General features: G+C 47.6%; 1 protein-coding gene across 1 annotated transcript in view; it reads left to right on the top strand.

Moving 5' to 3' along the window:
- Positions 1-15243, top strand: part of nsmfb (NMDA receptor synaptonuclear signaling and neuronal migration factor b) — a 64907-nt gene that overhangs the window by 26899 nt on the left and 22765 nt on the right. The window contains exons 5-8 of the mRNA XM_059994310.1: positions 5647-5652; positions 5759-5827; positions 6695-6747; positions 14226-14315. Coding sequence (XP_059850293.1) covers positions 5647-5652; positions 5759-5827; positions 6695-6747; positions 14226-14315 — 218 coding nt within the window. The remainder of the gene's footprint in view (positions 1-5646; positions 5653-5758; positions 5828-6694; positions 6748-14225; positions 14316-15243) is intronic.

Here is a 15243-nt window from a genome sequence, read left to right as displayed (position 1 = left end):
CTCATTCTGGTGTTTGACCTGAGTAACAATTGAACCTCTTGATGATGTCTGCATGTCTTAATGCATCAGGTTGCTAACGCGTGACTGGCTGAGTAGATACCTGCATTAACGAGCAGGTGGGCTTAATAAAGTGGCCACTGACTGTATCTGCTCAGCTTAATGACTTCCCAGTTCTGGCATCATCCTATTAAATATCCGTTGCACCTTGTATACTGCTGCCCTAAATGTTTTAATTCTTGGAGGCCTAAATTCTTAGAAGTACTCATGAATATACAAATTTAACATTGCTTTGCTACATATCTAGCAAATTAGCCAGGTCTAGCAGGGATTTAGCAACCTTTGCAGAAATTTACTCATCTTCCTACAAACACGAGGAAATTTGCAGATGCTGGAAATTCAAGCAACACACACAAAACATCGGTGGAACGCAGCAGGCCAGGCAGCATCTATAGGATCTCCCAGTGACCACACATTTTAATTCCACATTCCATTCCCGTTCTGATATGTCTATCCATGGCCTCCTCTACTGTCAAGATGAAGCCATACTCAGGTTGGAGGAACAACACCTTATATACCGGCTGGGTAGCCTCCAACCTGATGGCATGAATATTGGCTTCTCTAACTTCTGTTAATGCCCCTCCTCTCCTTCTTACCCCATCCCTGATTTATTTATCTTTTCCCCCTTTTTTCTCTCTCTCTCTGCCCCTCTCACAATCACTCCTTGCCTGTTCTCCATCTCCCTTTGGTGCTCCCCTCCCCCTTTCTTTCTCCCTAGGCCTCCCGTCTCATGATCCTTTCCCTTCTCCAGCTCTGTATCCCTCTTGCCTATCACTTTTCCAGCTCTTAGACTCTTTCCGGTCTTCTATCATTTTGGATTTGCCCCTCCCCTTCCCACTTTCAAATCTCTTAGTATCTTTCCTTTCAGTTAGTCCTGATGAAGGGTCTCAGCCTGAAACGTCGACTGTACTTCTTCCTATAGATGTTGCCTGGCCTGCTGCGTTCCACCAGCATTTTGTGTGTGTTACCCATTTTCCTTGTTTTGTTCAACATTATTGGTATGATATTACTTTAAGCAGCCTCTGTGTGTATCAGTCCCTGATATCCCCCAGCTTAGTTAGGAGCTATTTTTAATGAAACATGTTACTTCCTTATTCTTGGCACATTGCTAATAAGTGATTTACCAATTGTGTGTCCCCTTCATAATTGTGTTGACGTTCTAAGTCTTCCCAGTGACCTCCTTTGTTTAGTGATATCTGCAAATATGAAATATTTCCAATCTACAGGTTCTAATTGTAGTGAAGCAATAATGGTCTCTGCAACTGTTTCACTTCAATGACTAATCAGAGAATTACCTTGAACTTCTGCACCATGCTCTGATTTCAGCCTGCTTTCCATTCCTCATTCTAGTTTAGAAAAGAGACGTCATTGCACACAGGACTGCGGACCCATCGTTTTCGTAATGCCCGTCAGACAGGACAAATGGGAATGGCTGGTTTTCATACCAATTTAGTATTGTAAGGGGCACAGCAGACGTAGACGTTCATTATCTTTGGGTTTCTTTTGTTTTGAGGCTGCCTGTTAGGAGACGAATCTCAAGCTTGTATAATGTATACATACTTTGATAGTGGCTAGCACTATGCTTTACCCCACCAGAGACCCGGGTTCATTTCCCGTGGCTGTATGTTCTCCCTGTGACCCCGTGGGTTTACTCTGGGTTCTCTGGTCTCCTCCCACAATCCAAAGACGTACCAGTTGGTAGGTGAATTGGTCATTGTAAATTGTCCTGTGATTAGGCTAGGGTTAAATCGGGTTGCTGGCCAGTGCAACATGAGGAGCCGGAAGGGCCTGCTCCGCACTATATCTCAATAACTAAATAAGAAACTTACTTTGAATTTTGACTATCTCCACTTAGCAACATCCAGTCTGGAGGGGAATCTGACTGACTAATGCACAACACTGGTACCCAGGTGGCTCCAAATAAATGAGCAGGCACTCTAAAACCTTCCCTGCTGAATAAATATGAAAAATAATCCACCTGACACCTGTCTTTTGCTCATAGGCATCGTTCCATGAAGAGAGAATTTGAACATACAGCAGTACCTTGTTGCAATGTTACGGGCTCCAAAATATTTAAGCTGTTTATGCCTGCAACTAATAAAGCTTTCATGTAAAAAAAATATAAACTGAAATGTTTATTCCTTTTAAGATTAAGTTTACTACTTATCGTTAACAGAGGGATTCTAACTAGTTTTTCTTTATGTTCTGATGTACGGTAGGGAAGGAAACGTGTTGTCATAATAGAGCCACACAGCATAGAAACAGGCCCTTCACCCAACATGTTTGTGCTGCTCATTGTACTTATTTATACTAATCCCTCTTCCCCAAAGTAGCTTTGTTTGGCCTCTAATTCCAAACTGATTGGTTATTCAACCTCCCTTCAAAATTCCCTTCAGCAAGTTGCTCAAATCAATCAAACATTGACCAGCATGTTAAGGGGGCTGCCCGTGTTTGCTGCTTAAAGTTACCCAGGTCACAGTATTATACAACATACTTCTTCGACTTCCTTTCAAGAGAAATAGCCATTGCGTGGTGCACTATGGAAATATTTTCTTTTAAGCCTTTCAAAGAATAAGTACAAAGCACCTTCCACAAGAGAGTCATCAAGGAAAGCAATACCAACTGATGAGTGTGTCAGCCTGTGAGCCCAGTAGGTCGAGAAACACCAAAGTCTAAACTGACTCTCTGGGGTAATTCTGTAGTAACTGCTTTTTCTCCACCCTTTAGCTTTCAGAGTTCATACTTTCTGCAGCAGTTCAGACCAAGCACTTCATTGTAATCTGCTTTGTGATGTCTTGCGCTTGTGGAACGTTCTATATACTCTGTTCATAGGGTAAAATCTTACTCAATAAAGAAGGGCCTTGTATATAGCCTTTCACATCCCTATAAGTGGTTAATGGCCAGTGGAGTGGCTTTGATGTGTGACTACAGAGGAAGCAAATGGGTAACTTGAATGTTAACACTCAAATAACAAAGACGATCATGTACAGAACCCAGAGGTTGCCATTTTCTTACCCACAATCCCCTTTCCTCCCTCAAGCAAAAGTGTTCATCCTAATTAAATGCTTGCTTAGCCCAAATGAACGGAATTCAACATCAAACACAGGCTTGATGAACAGTGACATGGTGATAAACAGTTATGCATCTGTCATTGGTTTGAGGAATTCATATTCACCAGGCAAAAGGGAATAACTCACCTGCTTTTCTTCAAAATGGTGTAATGTAATCATTTACAGCAAAGGAAGAAAAACTGGCATCTCAAACAGTGCAGGTCTGTATCACTGCATTGATCTATCAGCTTTAGTTTTTGTACACTGCACTAAACTTGAACCCCTGACTTTTATTACTCCAAGGTCAGGAATGCTATAACAAGTGAAGCAGTATTTTGAGGAGAATCCTGAAAGAGGAAAGGGAAGCAGGTTTAAAGAGGCAACAACAGATCTTAATGGAAGAAGCTGCTTCTGATGAGAGACAGATTAATGTTATGTGTGCCAGAGGCCAGAATGGTGAAGTCACACAAGTCAATTCTATAGGGCAGATAGCAAGTCAAGAGAAGGGAGGATTTGAAACAAGGGTGTGAATTTTACCAGAACAGCATTAATGGGGCATGTTAGTAGCTGTGAATTGACTAATTGATACATTGTCTTCGTGTTGGATAATGAATACAGTAACCTATCCTTGTGTTGAACTGTACAGTGTTATGATTACAATACCTGCACAAAGATTTAAGAAATGTTTCTGAAATAGTTGTCCATATGTTGAATTGTAGGGTAAATTGCTACAACAAGAAGCATGCATTGTAGATCTTGGAGTGAATTCTGTAACAATATCCCTGTTAGAGTACAGTGGGTTACTGTGACGGTGTTCCTGCATTGGGTTACAGAGTGAGTTTATGTAGCACTGTGTTGGATTATGGACTCCGTTTGGCAATAGGGTTCCTCTGTTGGATTAGGGATTGAGTTACTCTGACGCTTTCCTTCTATTGGAAATGGCATGAGTTACTGTGATAGTGTTCCTGCGTTGGGTTATAGAATGAACTGTGAAACACGGTCTCTGTGTTTGATTATGGAGTGAGTTGCTGCTCCTTTGTTGGACTGTGGTGCAAATTAGCCCCTCCCTCCACCACCCCTCAGGGTCACGTGAAGCCACGGGAGCAGCTGGTGCATATCTCAAGCCCTGGTTGTCCGACCACTGACGTAGGGCGCACAATCTCTGAGGAGTATTGATAATGACTGGGGTCACCATCTTGTAAAGACACTGCTCGGAAGAAGGCAATGGCAAACCACTTGTGTAGAAAAGTTTGCTGAGAGCAGTCATGGTCGTGGGAAAAGACAAGAGTAAGAACAGCAGAGTGAAGGAGGTATTAAAGAGAGATGAAAGACCATGATCACCCACATCATACCACATGGTGCATAACAAACGATGTGTTGGATTTGGAGTGAGCTGGTGTAACACTAGCTCTGTGTTGGATTATGGAGTGAGTTAGTGTAACAGTGACTCGATGCTGTTTAACAGAATGGGTTATATAACAGAATCCATGTTGGTTATGGCACGAGCTACTGTATCAGTGTCCTATTGCCTTTCATCTTAGAATGAGTCATGACAACTATACTCCACTGTTGGATTATCAAGTGACTTACTGTAATATTGTCCCTGTGCTGGATTAAGTATTGCATTCATGTAAAAATATCCATATGTTGATTATATAAGGAGTTTCTGTCACAGCATCCCTGTGTTGGATTACAGAATGAGTTCTGTATCTGTGTCCCTGTGCTGAATTTTTGCAGTGTCTTTATATAACAAAAATTCCCACAACTTGGATTATATACAGGTTTCCCCTGCTATCCGAAGGTAGAGCGTTCCTATGAAACTGTTTGTAAGCCGAAATGTCGCAAAGTGAAGAAGCAATTGCCATTAATTTATGTGGGAAAAATTTTTGAGCGTTCCCAGACCCAAAAAATAACCTACCAAATCATACCAAATAAAACCTAAAATAACACGAATATATAGTAAAAGCAGGAATGATATGATAAATATACAGCCTATATAAAATATTAAGATTGTATATACGGTGAAGTTTCACATATCAGAATTGGGAGACAGCGAGCCAAAATTGATTTGGAGAAAAAAAAATGGCACATACTCGCATGCGTACGTACACACCTACGCACACAGCTGCCTGCACAAGGCTTCACGGTCATGGTAGTCTTTCTCAGAGTAAATACACGTATAAAGCGGCCGTCTTTTTTTCATAAAAGCGAAAATCCTCTGTGGTTAGCGAAAACAGGTACTAATGTAGGTCTTTTGTAACAGCGAGCTGTCATAAAGCAAATGTTCGAAAAACGGGGGCCACTTGTAATGAGCTACTGTAATACCATCCTTCTGTGGGGTTACAGAATAAATTCTGTACCAGTGTACCTGCGCTGAATTTTTGTCGTGACTTTTAGGAAGAATGTCATGTGTTCAATTACAGAATAAGTTTCTGTCAGAATGTCCTTTCAAATGTTGGATAATATCTGCTCCAAAGTCACTAATCCGATCTTTTCATTTTTTTTCCTTTCAATGCCTATCCATGTGCCTATCATGAAGGATTTCGTGAGTACCTTACTTTATTTCCATCGCAGCTCTTTCCTCTTTCAAATACGTGCATTTTCAAATCACACCTCAGATTGTGTTGATTGTCCCTCATATCTTCCAACAGGGCTTTCCGAGGCTTCACAGAGCGGAAGAGAAGAAAACGGGAGAATGAGTGTGCAGCTGTGATCCAGAGGTATGCATCTTCTCCCCGGTTCCTCTTATCGAAAGCATTGCACCGGTGCACACCTGCATTGGCCCTGCCGATGCCGTGGGTGAGACGATCCTTGCTGTGCTGACAGTCCTATCTCTCCACTTTGTGGAAGAACCCCAGCTGGAACAGGTAGGTTCTGCAACCAGCGGCTGTGCACTGCGACCCCCAAAACCAACACTACTGGAGTCGCTGTCCCATCCTTTCATCCTGGCATACGCGTGGAGCGAGGACTTCTGACCGTTGGTTGTAAAGACCAGAAGTGTCTGCTACAATTCACGTTACTGTTGACAGTGTATCCTGGAGAAAGGATATAGAATCAGAACCGTTCGGTCAGCACTGGAGGAATGTCGCACTGATGCCCTGCTGCATTGGAGCAGTGCCGATGAAGCTTTGCGCTCTGTATCCCCTGTTGTTTGATACTGAACGGGAATGTCCTGTCAATTACACGCACAGTCTCTGAAGTTCAGTAGTCTGGCAGTGATGTTGTATGTTGGTGTAAAGTTTGCCTCAGGTCACTAAATGTGATGGCCTTCTTCCCTGGCCCAGTTCACATGTGGCCATGTCAATAGCCAGGTGTCCAGGGTAAGTTGTAAAACAACACAAGAAGGCTGTTGGGGACAGATTTTGGCACAGGCTGAATATCTCCTCAGGCCGGTGCAGTTACAAGAGGGATCTTCCAGCCCTTGCACACGGTCGTCTGTTTCTAGTGCGTTGTGGCTTTGCCTGACTGATACCTTCACCATCACGCGACGAACTGTATGTTACTTCAATCACAGCGATTTCATCGCGTACTTTGGCTTTGAGACGACTCAGATTACTTTGGTTTTAAGTGAAGTTTCTTCCCTGCAGAAATTTCCGAAAACACCTTCGAATGGTTGGGAGTCGAAGAATCAGAGTTCAGAGTAAGTACTGAGGATGCCTGTCTCCCTGTGTCTGGCAGTGTGATTCTGCCCTTGACCGCGTCAGTCTGCCTGCCTGTGATCCGCCTGTTTCCGTTTGTTTTTACCTGCGTGTTTATGTGTTACTTCGGGGTGGATGTGTGAGTCTGACTGGGACGTGTATAAGTGTGTGGGAAGGTATGTGTTGTTAGTGTGTCTGAGTGAGAGAGATTATATCAGGGTCCTTTTGTGGATTGAGATGGAGTTTACTGATCTTTACTGTTTACTCAAGAGCTGGGACAACATTCCTGCCACAACCAGGATCACCAGAACTGGATATTCATCTCATTGCTCTTTGTGATTCGGCTGCCCCACTTCCCTGAAGAATCTTTCTGTGAACACAGGAAGATGCCTTGCAATATGAGCCATGCCGTATTAAATGAACGCCCTTCTTAACCTGTGCCTGGCGCAAGTTTCTGCTGCTGACCAACAGTGGTCGGTGGACGGTGCAGGAACTTGTTAGTTCCGCTGGTGTAGCGGAAAGAAGAGTTTTTAACGCCACCGGAGTCTTCTGCTTTGTCAGAAATTGGCTGGCATCACGTTGAACAGTGCCTTGAGCCTGAGTTGCCCAGGACATCGTGTTCTTCCTGCTAGCATTGCCAAGTCCTTCCAATTGAACTATATGAAGCAGGAGTGTCTCATTGCACCGCCTGGGGACTTCCTGTTGCAGCCTGCTGGTTGAGGTGGATTGTGGGAGCAGTTGGATCCAGCTACCTGTCTACATTGCCCACTTAAGGCCTCTCCCTGTCTGTATGTCGCACAGTAGCTTTAAGGCAGGTGCAACTTTGTGGGATTCTAGGGCAGAATGATTGCAGGAAGGTCTGCTGCTTATTCCGGAGGACCCAGGGGAGAGTAACCGTCAGCAGATGCTGATGCAGCTGGCCCACAGAGCTCAGGTGTTCACTTGCCCTGTGTTAGGAGACACAGCCTCAGCCTGAAGGACTACCCTGGCAAATGGGAGAGTGAAATTGCAAACCTATTGGTTCTGCACCATGTGTTCAGGATTACGAACTGCTGGCATCATCAGCAGTTACCACGTGGGAGGCTTTAGAGTCATAGATTTGAAACAGGTCTTTAAGTCCATGCTCTGGACCATACTGACCACTGTTCCCATCTCAGCGAATCCCATTTGCACATGTTTGATGCAAATCCCTCGAAACCTTTCTTGTGTATGTTCCTGTCCTTTAAGTTGCCTTTGGAATGTTGTTAATGTACCTGCCTCAACCACTTCAACTGGCAGCACATTCCATGTACTGACCATCCTCTGGTGAAAATTTTACCCCTGTTTTCTCCCTGAAGCCTTTGAAGTCCTTACGAATCAAAACTCTTGACAGCCTCTGCTTTTAGCGTACCCAGTGACTTGGCCTACACAGCCAGGTGTGGCGGTGAACTCCGCAGATTCACCACCCTCGGCTACAGGAAAATCCTCCTCACCTCTGTTTTAAAGGGATGTCCTTGACCTCTGAGGCTGTGCCCCCTGTTCCTCGGCTCGCCCACTATTGGGGGCATTCTCTCCATGTCCACTCTGTCTAGACCTTTCAATATTTGGTATGTTTCAGTGAAATCACCCCCCCCCCCCTCATTTTTCTAAATTCCAGGAGTCCAGCCCCAGAACCGTCAAACACTCGGCATACATTAACCCTCTCGTTCACTGAAGGGTGATCTTATAGGGGTGATTAAAACTATGAGGGACACAGACAAGGTGATCTTCCCCAGGGTTGGGGAATTGGGATCTGCAGGACATAGGCTTAAGGTGAGCGAGGAGAGATTTAAAGGGAACTTGAGGTAGAATTCTTTCACCCAGAGGATGTCAGGATATGAAACAAGCTGCTGGAGGGAGTAGCTGAGGCAGGTAAGGCACTTGGGCAGGTACATGGAGAGAAGAGGTTTAGGTAGATATTGGGACCAGATTAGAATGGGGCTTTGGACAGCATGGATGAATTGGGCTGAATGGTCTGCTTCGTGCTGTATAGCTCAACGACAGAGTGTCTGCAAGCTGTACAGCAGAGAGTTCAGGAACAAGATTGATCACAGAGTTGGTATTTAATTGCTTATTAAATCCTGCAGTGGATTGCATCACCTGCCCTGTCCTTTCATGCATTATTTAACGCATTCTGCTCTTTTAAGTACCATATCACCTTGCTGATGTCAAAAACTAATTAAAAGCATCCCCTTGGGTGGCAGCGTGAGCCTTGATTAAGAATACCGAGACCGTGCTTGGCAGGACACGGGGCTAATCACTACAGAGCGCAGGGGACATCAAGCAGATGGACCAGCATGTCCGCTGCTCTGCTCATGCGGCACATCGTCGGGTGGCAACGGTCCAAGGGGGGATGTGCTGAGCTGCTGCCCGATCCCAAAACCACTCCCCACTGCTGTTGATCCTCCACCGTCAGTCTCTGACCCCTCCCCACCATCCTGACCACTGCTAACCTCTCCCCTCGGCTGTTTTCCCCTCAGCACCGGCCTCTTCCCATGGCAGCTGACACCTTGGCGCAGTCACTCACCGCTCCCACAATCAGTTATCCTTCTCTGTAGTCATTAACCACTCCCACAGTCACTGGCAATACCCCTCCAGAGTCACTGACTCCCACCCCGAGCCGCTGACCCCTCCCTGTTGTAATTAACCCCTTCCCCACATTAGCTGACCCTCTCCCCACTGTCACTACAGTTCCAATCTCCCGCCAGTCGCTGGCCTTCTCACACAGTAAGAACCTCCCTCCATTTACTGATCAACCCCCACCTACAGTCACTGGCCCTCCCTCTCAGTCACTGACCCCTCCCTCTGTCACTGAACCACCCCCATACAGTCACTGACACCTACCCCCAGAAATGACCCCTCCCCAAGGGTACTGAACCCTGTCCACGGTCACTGACCCCTCCCCATGGTCACTGACCCCTCCCCACGATTACTGAACCCACTCTATGGTCACTGACCCCTCCCCACTACTACTGAACCCTGTCCACGGTCACTGACTCCTCCCCACTACTACTGAACCCCATCCACGGTCACTGACCCCTCCCCACGATTACTGAACCCTGTCCACGGTCAGTGACCCCTCCCCACTACTACTGAACCCTGTCCACAGTCACTGACTCCTCCCCACTACTACTGAACCCTGTCCACAGTCACTGACCCCTCCCCACTACTACTGAACCCTGTCCACGGTCACTGACCCCTACCCACGATTACTGAACCCTGTCCACGGTCACTGACCCCTCCCCATGATTACTGAACCCAGTCCACGGTCACTGACCCCTCCCCATGATTACTGAACCCCATCCACGGTCACTGACCCCTCCCCATGATTACTGAACCCAGTCCACGGTCACTGACCCCTCCCCATGATTACTGAACCACGTCCACGGTCACTGACTCCTCCCCACTACTACTGAACCCTGTCCACAGTCACTGACCCCTCCCCATGATTACTGAACCCTGTCCACGGTCACTGACCCCTCCCCACGATTACTGAACCCTGTCCACGGTCACTGACCCCTCCCCACGATTACTGAACCCCGTCCACCCCTCCCCATGATTACTGAACCCTGTCCACGGTCAGTGACCCCTCCCCACTACTACTGAACCCTGTCCACGGTCACTGACCCCTACCCACGATTACTGAACCCCGTCCACGGTCACTGACCCCTCCCCACTACTACTGAACCCTGTCCACGGTCAGTGACCCCTCCCCACTACTACTGAACCCCATCCACGGTCACTGACCCCTACCCACAATTACTGAACCCTGTCCACGGTCACTGACCCCTCCCCACGATTACTGAACCCTGTCCACGGTCAGTGACCCCTCCCCACTATTACTGAACCCTGTCCACGGTCACTGACCCCTCCCCACTACTACTGAACCCCATCCACGGTCACTGACCCCTACCCACGATTACTGAACCCTGTCCACGGTCACTGACCCCTCCCCACGATTACTGAACCCCGTCCACCCCTCCCCATGATTACTGAACCCTGTCCATGGTCACTGACCTCTACCCACGATTACTGAACCCTGTTCACGGTCACTGACCCCTCCCCACGATTACTGAACCCTGTCCACGGTCAGTGACCCCTCCCCACGATTACTGAACCCCATCCACGGTCACTGACCCCTCCCCACGATTACTGAACCCTGTCCACGGTCAGTGACCCCTCCCCACTACTACTGAACCCTGTCCACGGTCACTGACCCCTACCCACGATTACTGAACCCTGTCCACGGTCACTGACCTCTCCCCATGATTACTGAACCCCATCCACGGTCACTGACTCCTCCCCACTACTACTAAACCCTGTCCACAGTCACTGACCCCTCCCCACTACTACTGAACCCTGTCCACGGTCACTGACCCCTCCCCATGATTACTGAACCCAGTCCACGGTCACTGACCCCTCCCCATGATTACTGAACCCCGTCCACCCCTCCCCATGATTACTGAACCCTGTCCACGGTCACTGACCCCTCCCCATGATTACTGAACCCCATCCACGGTCACTGACCCCTCCCCACGATTACTGAACCCTGTCCACGGTCACTGACCCCTCCCCACGGTCACTGACCCCTCCCCATGATTACTGAACCCTGTCCACGGTCACTGACTCCTCCCCACTACTACTGAACCCTGTCCACAGTCACTGACCCCTCCCCATGATTACTGAACCCTGTCCACGGTCACTGACCCCTCCCCACGATTACTGAACCCTGTCCACGGTCACTGACCCCTCCCCACGATTACTGAACCCCGTCCACCCCTCCCCACTACTACTGAACCCTGTCCACGGTCACTGACCCCTACCCACGATTACTGAACCCCGTCCACGGTCACTGACCCCTCCCCACTACTACTGAACCCTGTCCGCGGTCAGTGACCCCTCCCCACTACTACTGAACCCCATCCACGGTCACTGACCCCTACCCACGATTACTGAACCCTGTCCACGGTCACTGACCCCTCCCCACGATTACTGAACCCCGTCCACCCCTCCCCATGATTACTGAACCCCGTCCACGGTCACTGACCCCTCCCCACGATTACTGAACCCCGTCCACCCCTCGCCATGATTACTGAACCCTGTCCACGGTCACTGACCCCTCCCCACGATTACTGAACCCTGTCCACGGTCACTGACCCCTCCCCACGATTACTGAACCCCGTCCACGGTCACTGACCCCTCCCCATGATTACTGAACCCCATCCACGGTCACTGACCCCTCCCCACGATTACTGAACCCCGTCCACCCCTCCCCATGATTACTGAACCCTGTCCACGGTCACTGACCCCTCCCCACGATTACTGAACCCTGTCCACAGTCAGTGACCCCTCCCCACTACTACTGAACCCTGTCCACGGTCACTGACCCCTCCCCATGATTACTGAACCCCGTCCACCCCTCCCCATGATTACTGAACCCCGTCCACAGTCACTGACCCCTACCCATGATTACTGAACCCTGTCCACGGTCACTGACCCCTCCACACGATTACTGAACCCCGTCCACCCCTCCCCATGATTACTGAACCCCGTCCACGGTCACTGACCCCTCCCCACGATTACTGAACCCCGTCCACCCCTCCCCATGATTACTGAACCCCGTCCATGGTCACTGACCCCTACCCACGATTACTGAACCCCTTCCACCCCTCCCCATGATTACTGAACCCCGTCCATGGTCACTGACCCCTACCCACGATTACTGAACCCTGTCCATGGTCACTGACCCCTCCCCATGATTACTGAACCCTGTCCACCGTCACTGATCTCTCCCTACGAATCCCAGTCTCTTCCCACAGTCTCTAACTCTCCCCTCAGCCACTAACTTCATTCCCTGGTCCATGGCCTCATCCCCTGGTTACTCAGTGCGTGAAGGTGTGCAGGCAGCTCAGAGGAGAGCCACAGAAGGCTGAGGCCAGAGCCAGTGAGGCCTAAACAACTATCTTCAGCCCTTGTGGGGAAGGGAAGCTTTGGACAGTCTTGTCTCCTGCAGATTGCACAGTAAGCTTCCATTAAATTGTGATCTTAATGCAGAGGCTGCTCCTGAAGCACCGTTGCTGGGCAACAGCTAGTTCATTCCCAACGTGTTTCCTCAGACCCCAAGTTGTACTTTGCGACTGATTGCAGCAGAAGTCCCCGCGTTGATGGGAGCTTAATCAGACCGACACTTCCCCTGAGCCTCAAGACTGAGGAGCCTTCTGCCCATCATGGACCAAAGGGTGCAGGAAGGCACACGACTCCTCAAAAAACAGAACACATGTTTTGGAGGGCTAGGGATGCCACAGAACTGGGATGCGATAGGTGCACAGAAAAATTCCAACATGAGATGAGCAATATATATATATATACCGTGGATTCCGGCTGATTGGGACACATCAGGACAAATGCATTTTGGCCCAATTAAGAGGCTACCCCAATCAGCCAAAGTTTCATTGAAATACAGTAGTTATTGTTGTTCATTCGTTAAGTCAAGTCTGTCTCTTTGTGACTTCATGGACCTTAGGGTCTGTATGGAAGTAGATTGCCAGGCCTTTCTTCCGTGCAGATACTGTTGCTGCCCAGGTTGGGAGTGGACTGGGTTTGATCTCTGTCTTGAAGTCCAGTGCTGATGCCACTACACCACCAGCCTGCCCACAATAGTTATAAAGGCATAGAAAAAGACAAGCTACCATTTAGCTGAGTAACAAATTAAGTATTTAAATGAAATGCAGACAAATTAGAACACCATCAATACTACTACAGCACATAAAACTGTGTTTTAGTTATTATTGATGGAGGAATTCACCTAGTGTACCTACACACTGCCGCCTTCTTTTGATTGACTGTAAATAAACAATATCAGTGTGGATTCCTGGTGCAGATAATGGACTGCCTTCATACAATTTTTGACTATTGCATCCTCCAGATCTTCATTTTCATTGTAACATTCAAGATGATTGTCCACACCTTCAAATCCTTCGTAGTTCCAAGCTTGTTGAAGTAGTTACATTATTTCATTTTCACTTGAATGCTTGATTTGCCCTTTTTCCTGGAGTTGTGGAGTCAAGAACTAGAGGGCATAAACATAACGTAAGAGGGGAAAGATTTAATTGGAACCCAAGGGGCAACTTTTTTACATCCGGGGTGGTCGGTATATGGAATGAGCTGCCAGAGGAAGTGTTCGAGGCAGCTACATTAACAAGGCAGGTATATAGATAGGAAATGTTTAGAGCAGGAACTCCCAGTCCTTCTTATGCCATTAACCAAGGGGTCTGGGAACCCCTGATCTGCAGACATGGGAAAATGAGACTAGCTTAGGTGGGAGCCATGGTCAGCATGGACCACTTGGGCTGAATGGCCTACTTCCATGCTGTATGACTCAATGACTATGACTCTGTGGTACTAATGTTGTGTTTTATACATTGATTATCAATAACATGGTACATTTCACACCTTTTTACAGGTTTCTCTGAGCGACAAGAGAAAAATTTAGGTCGCTCCTGGAGTGACCCCACACCAGTGAAGTCCGATCTGATGTGTGACCCCCGTGATAGTAGGTTCACCAGTAACTTTTTACATCAATTAGTTTCCTTTCCTTTCCTTCAGGAGTTTATGGGTTTGTTGGGCTGGTAGCGTGGTGGAGTGTCGTTGTCAGCCTAGTAACATGGTCTTAAAAGAACCACAAGCTCTCTCAAATTTCCTGGCTGGCATCTCTCCCTCAAGTGGCTTATTTGAAAGTTGATATAATTAGCAGCTTGTGGGATCTTAACTTGTAAAAATTAATTAGCCTTTTATACAGGATAAGTTAAAAGAAGTTAAGATGTCTGCAAACATTATAAGGGTCATTATAGCTTCCACAGCTGTTAGGTGTAAAATTGTGTCTTAAGTCCATCTATTAATGCAGTGGAGGTTGTAAACAAGGTTAAGGTTAAGGGCAGCAGAGAGGTGCAGTGGGTGGTACTGCTGCCTCACAGAAGTGCACTGTGTGGAGTTTGCCTGTTGTCCCTGCAAGTACAGGGGCTTCCCTCAGGTGCACTGTTTCCCTTAAACATTGCAAAAATGTGCTGCTTGGTGAGTTCAATGGCTACCTTAAATTGCCACGGGTGTGGGTGGCAGAATCTGCGGTGTGTGTGTGTGAGAGAGAGAGAGAGAGAGAGAGAGAGAAAGAGAGATTGGGTTCAGGGAATTAAATAAGGGAATGGGATTATTACAGCGGCTCAATCAAAGCCAGCATTGACTGAATGACTTCCTTCTACGTCATCAAGAAATGCAAAGTGTAAGTTGTTTGATCTGACGAAGGTTTACCAAATCACCAGCCGCACACCTCTCCCGGTTTAACATTAACTTCTCGGGGGGAGGGGGGTGGAATCTCAGGTGTTTTGTTTTAAATTGCTGTTCAAAGTTATGTTACTAGGTCCCTGGGCCCAGGTTGAATTGTAAGGCAACAAGGTTGGGCTTCAACAGGCTTTCTATACAGAAGG

This window comes from Hypanus sabinus, chromosome 18 (genome assembly GCF_030144855.1).
Source record: "Hypanus sabinus isolate sHypSab1 chromosome 18, sHypSab1.hap1, whole genome shotgun sequence".
Classification (NCBI taxonomy): Eukaryota; Metazoa; Chordata; class Chondrichthyes; order Myliobatiformes; family Dasyatidae; genus Hypanus; species Hypanus sabinus.
Note: the sequence above shows the minus strand (reverse complement) of the source record. Positions and strands in the feature narration are given on the sequence as shown.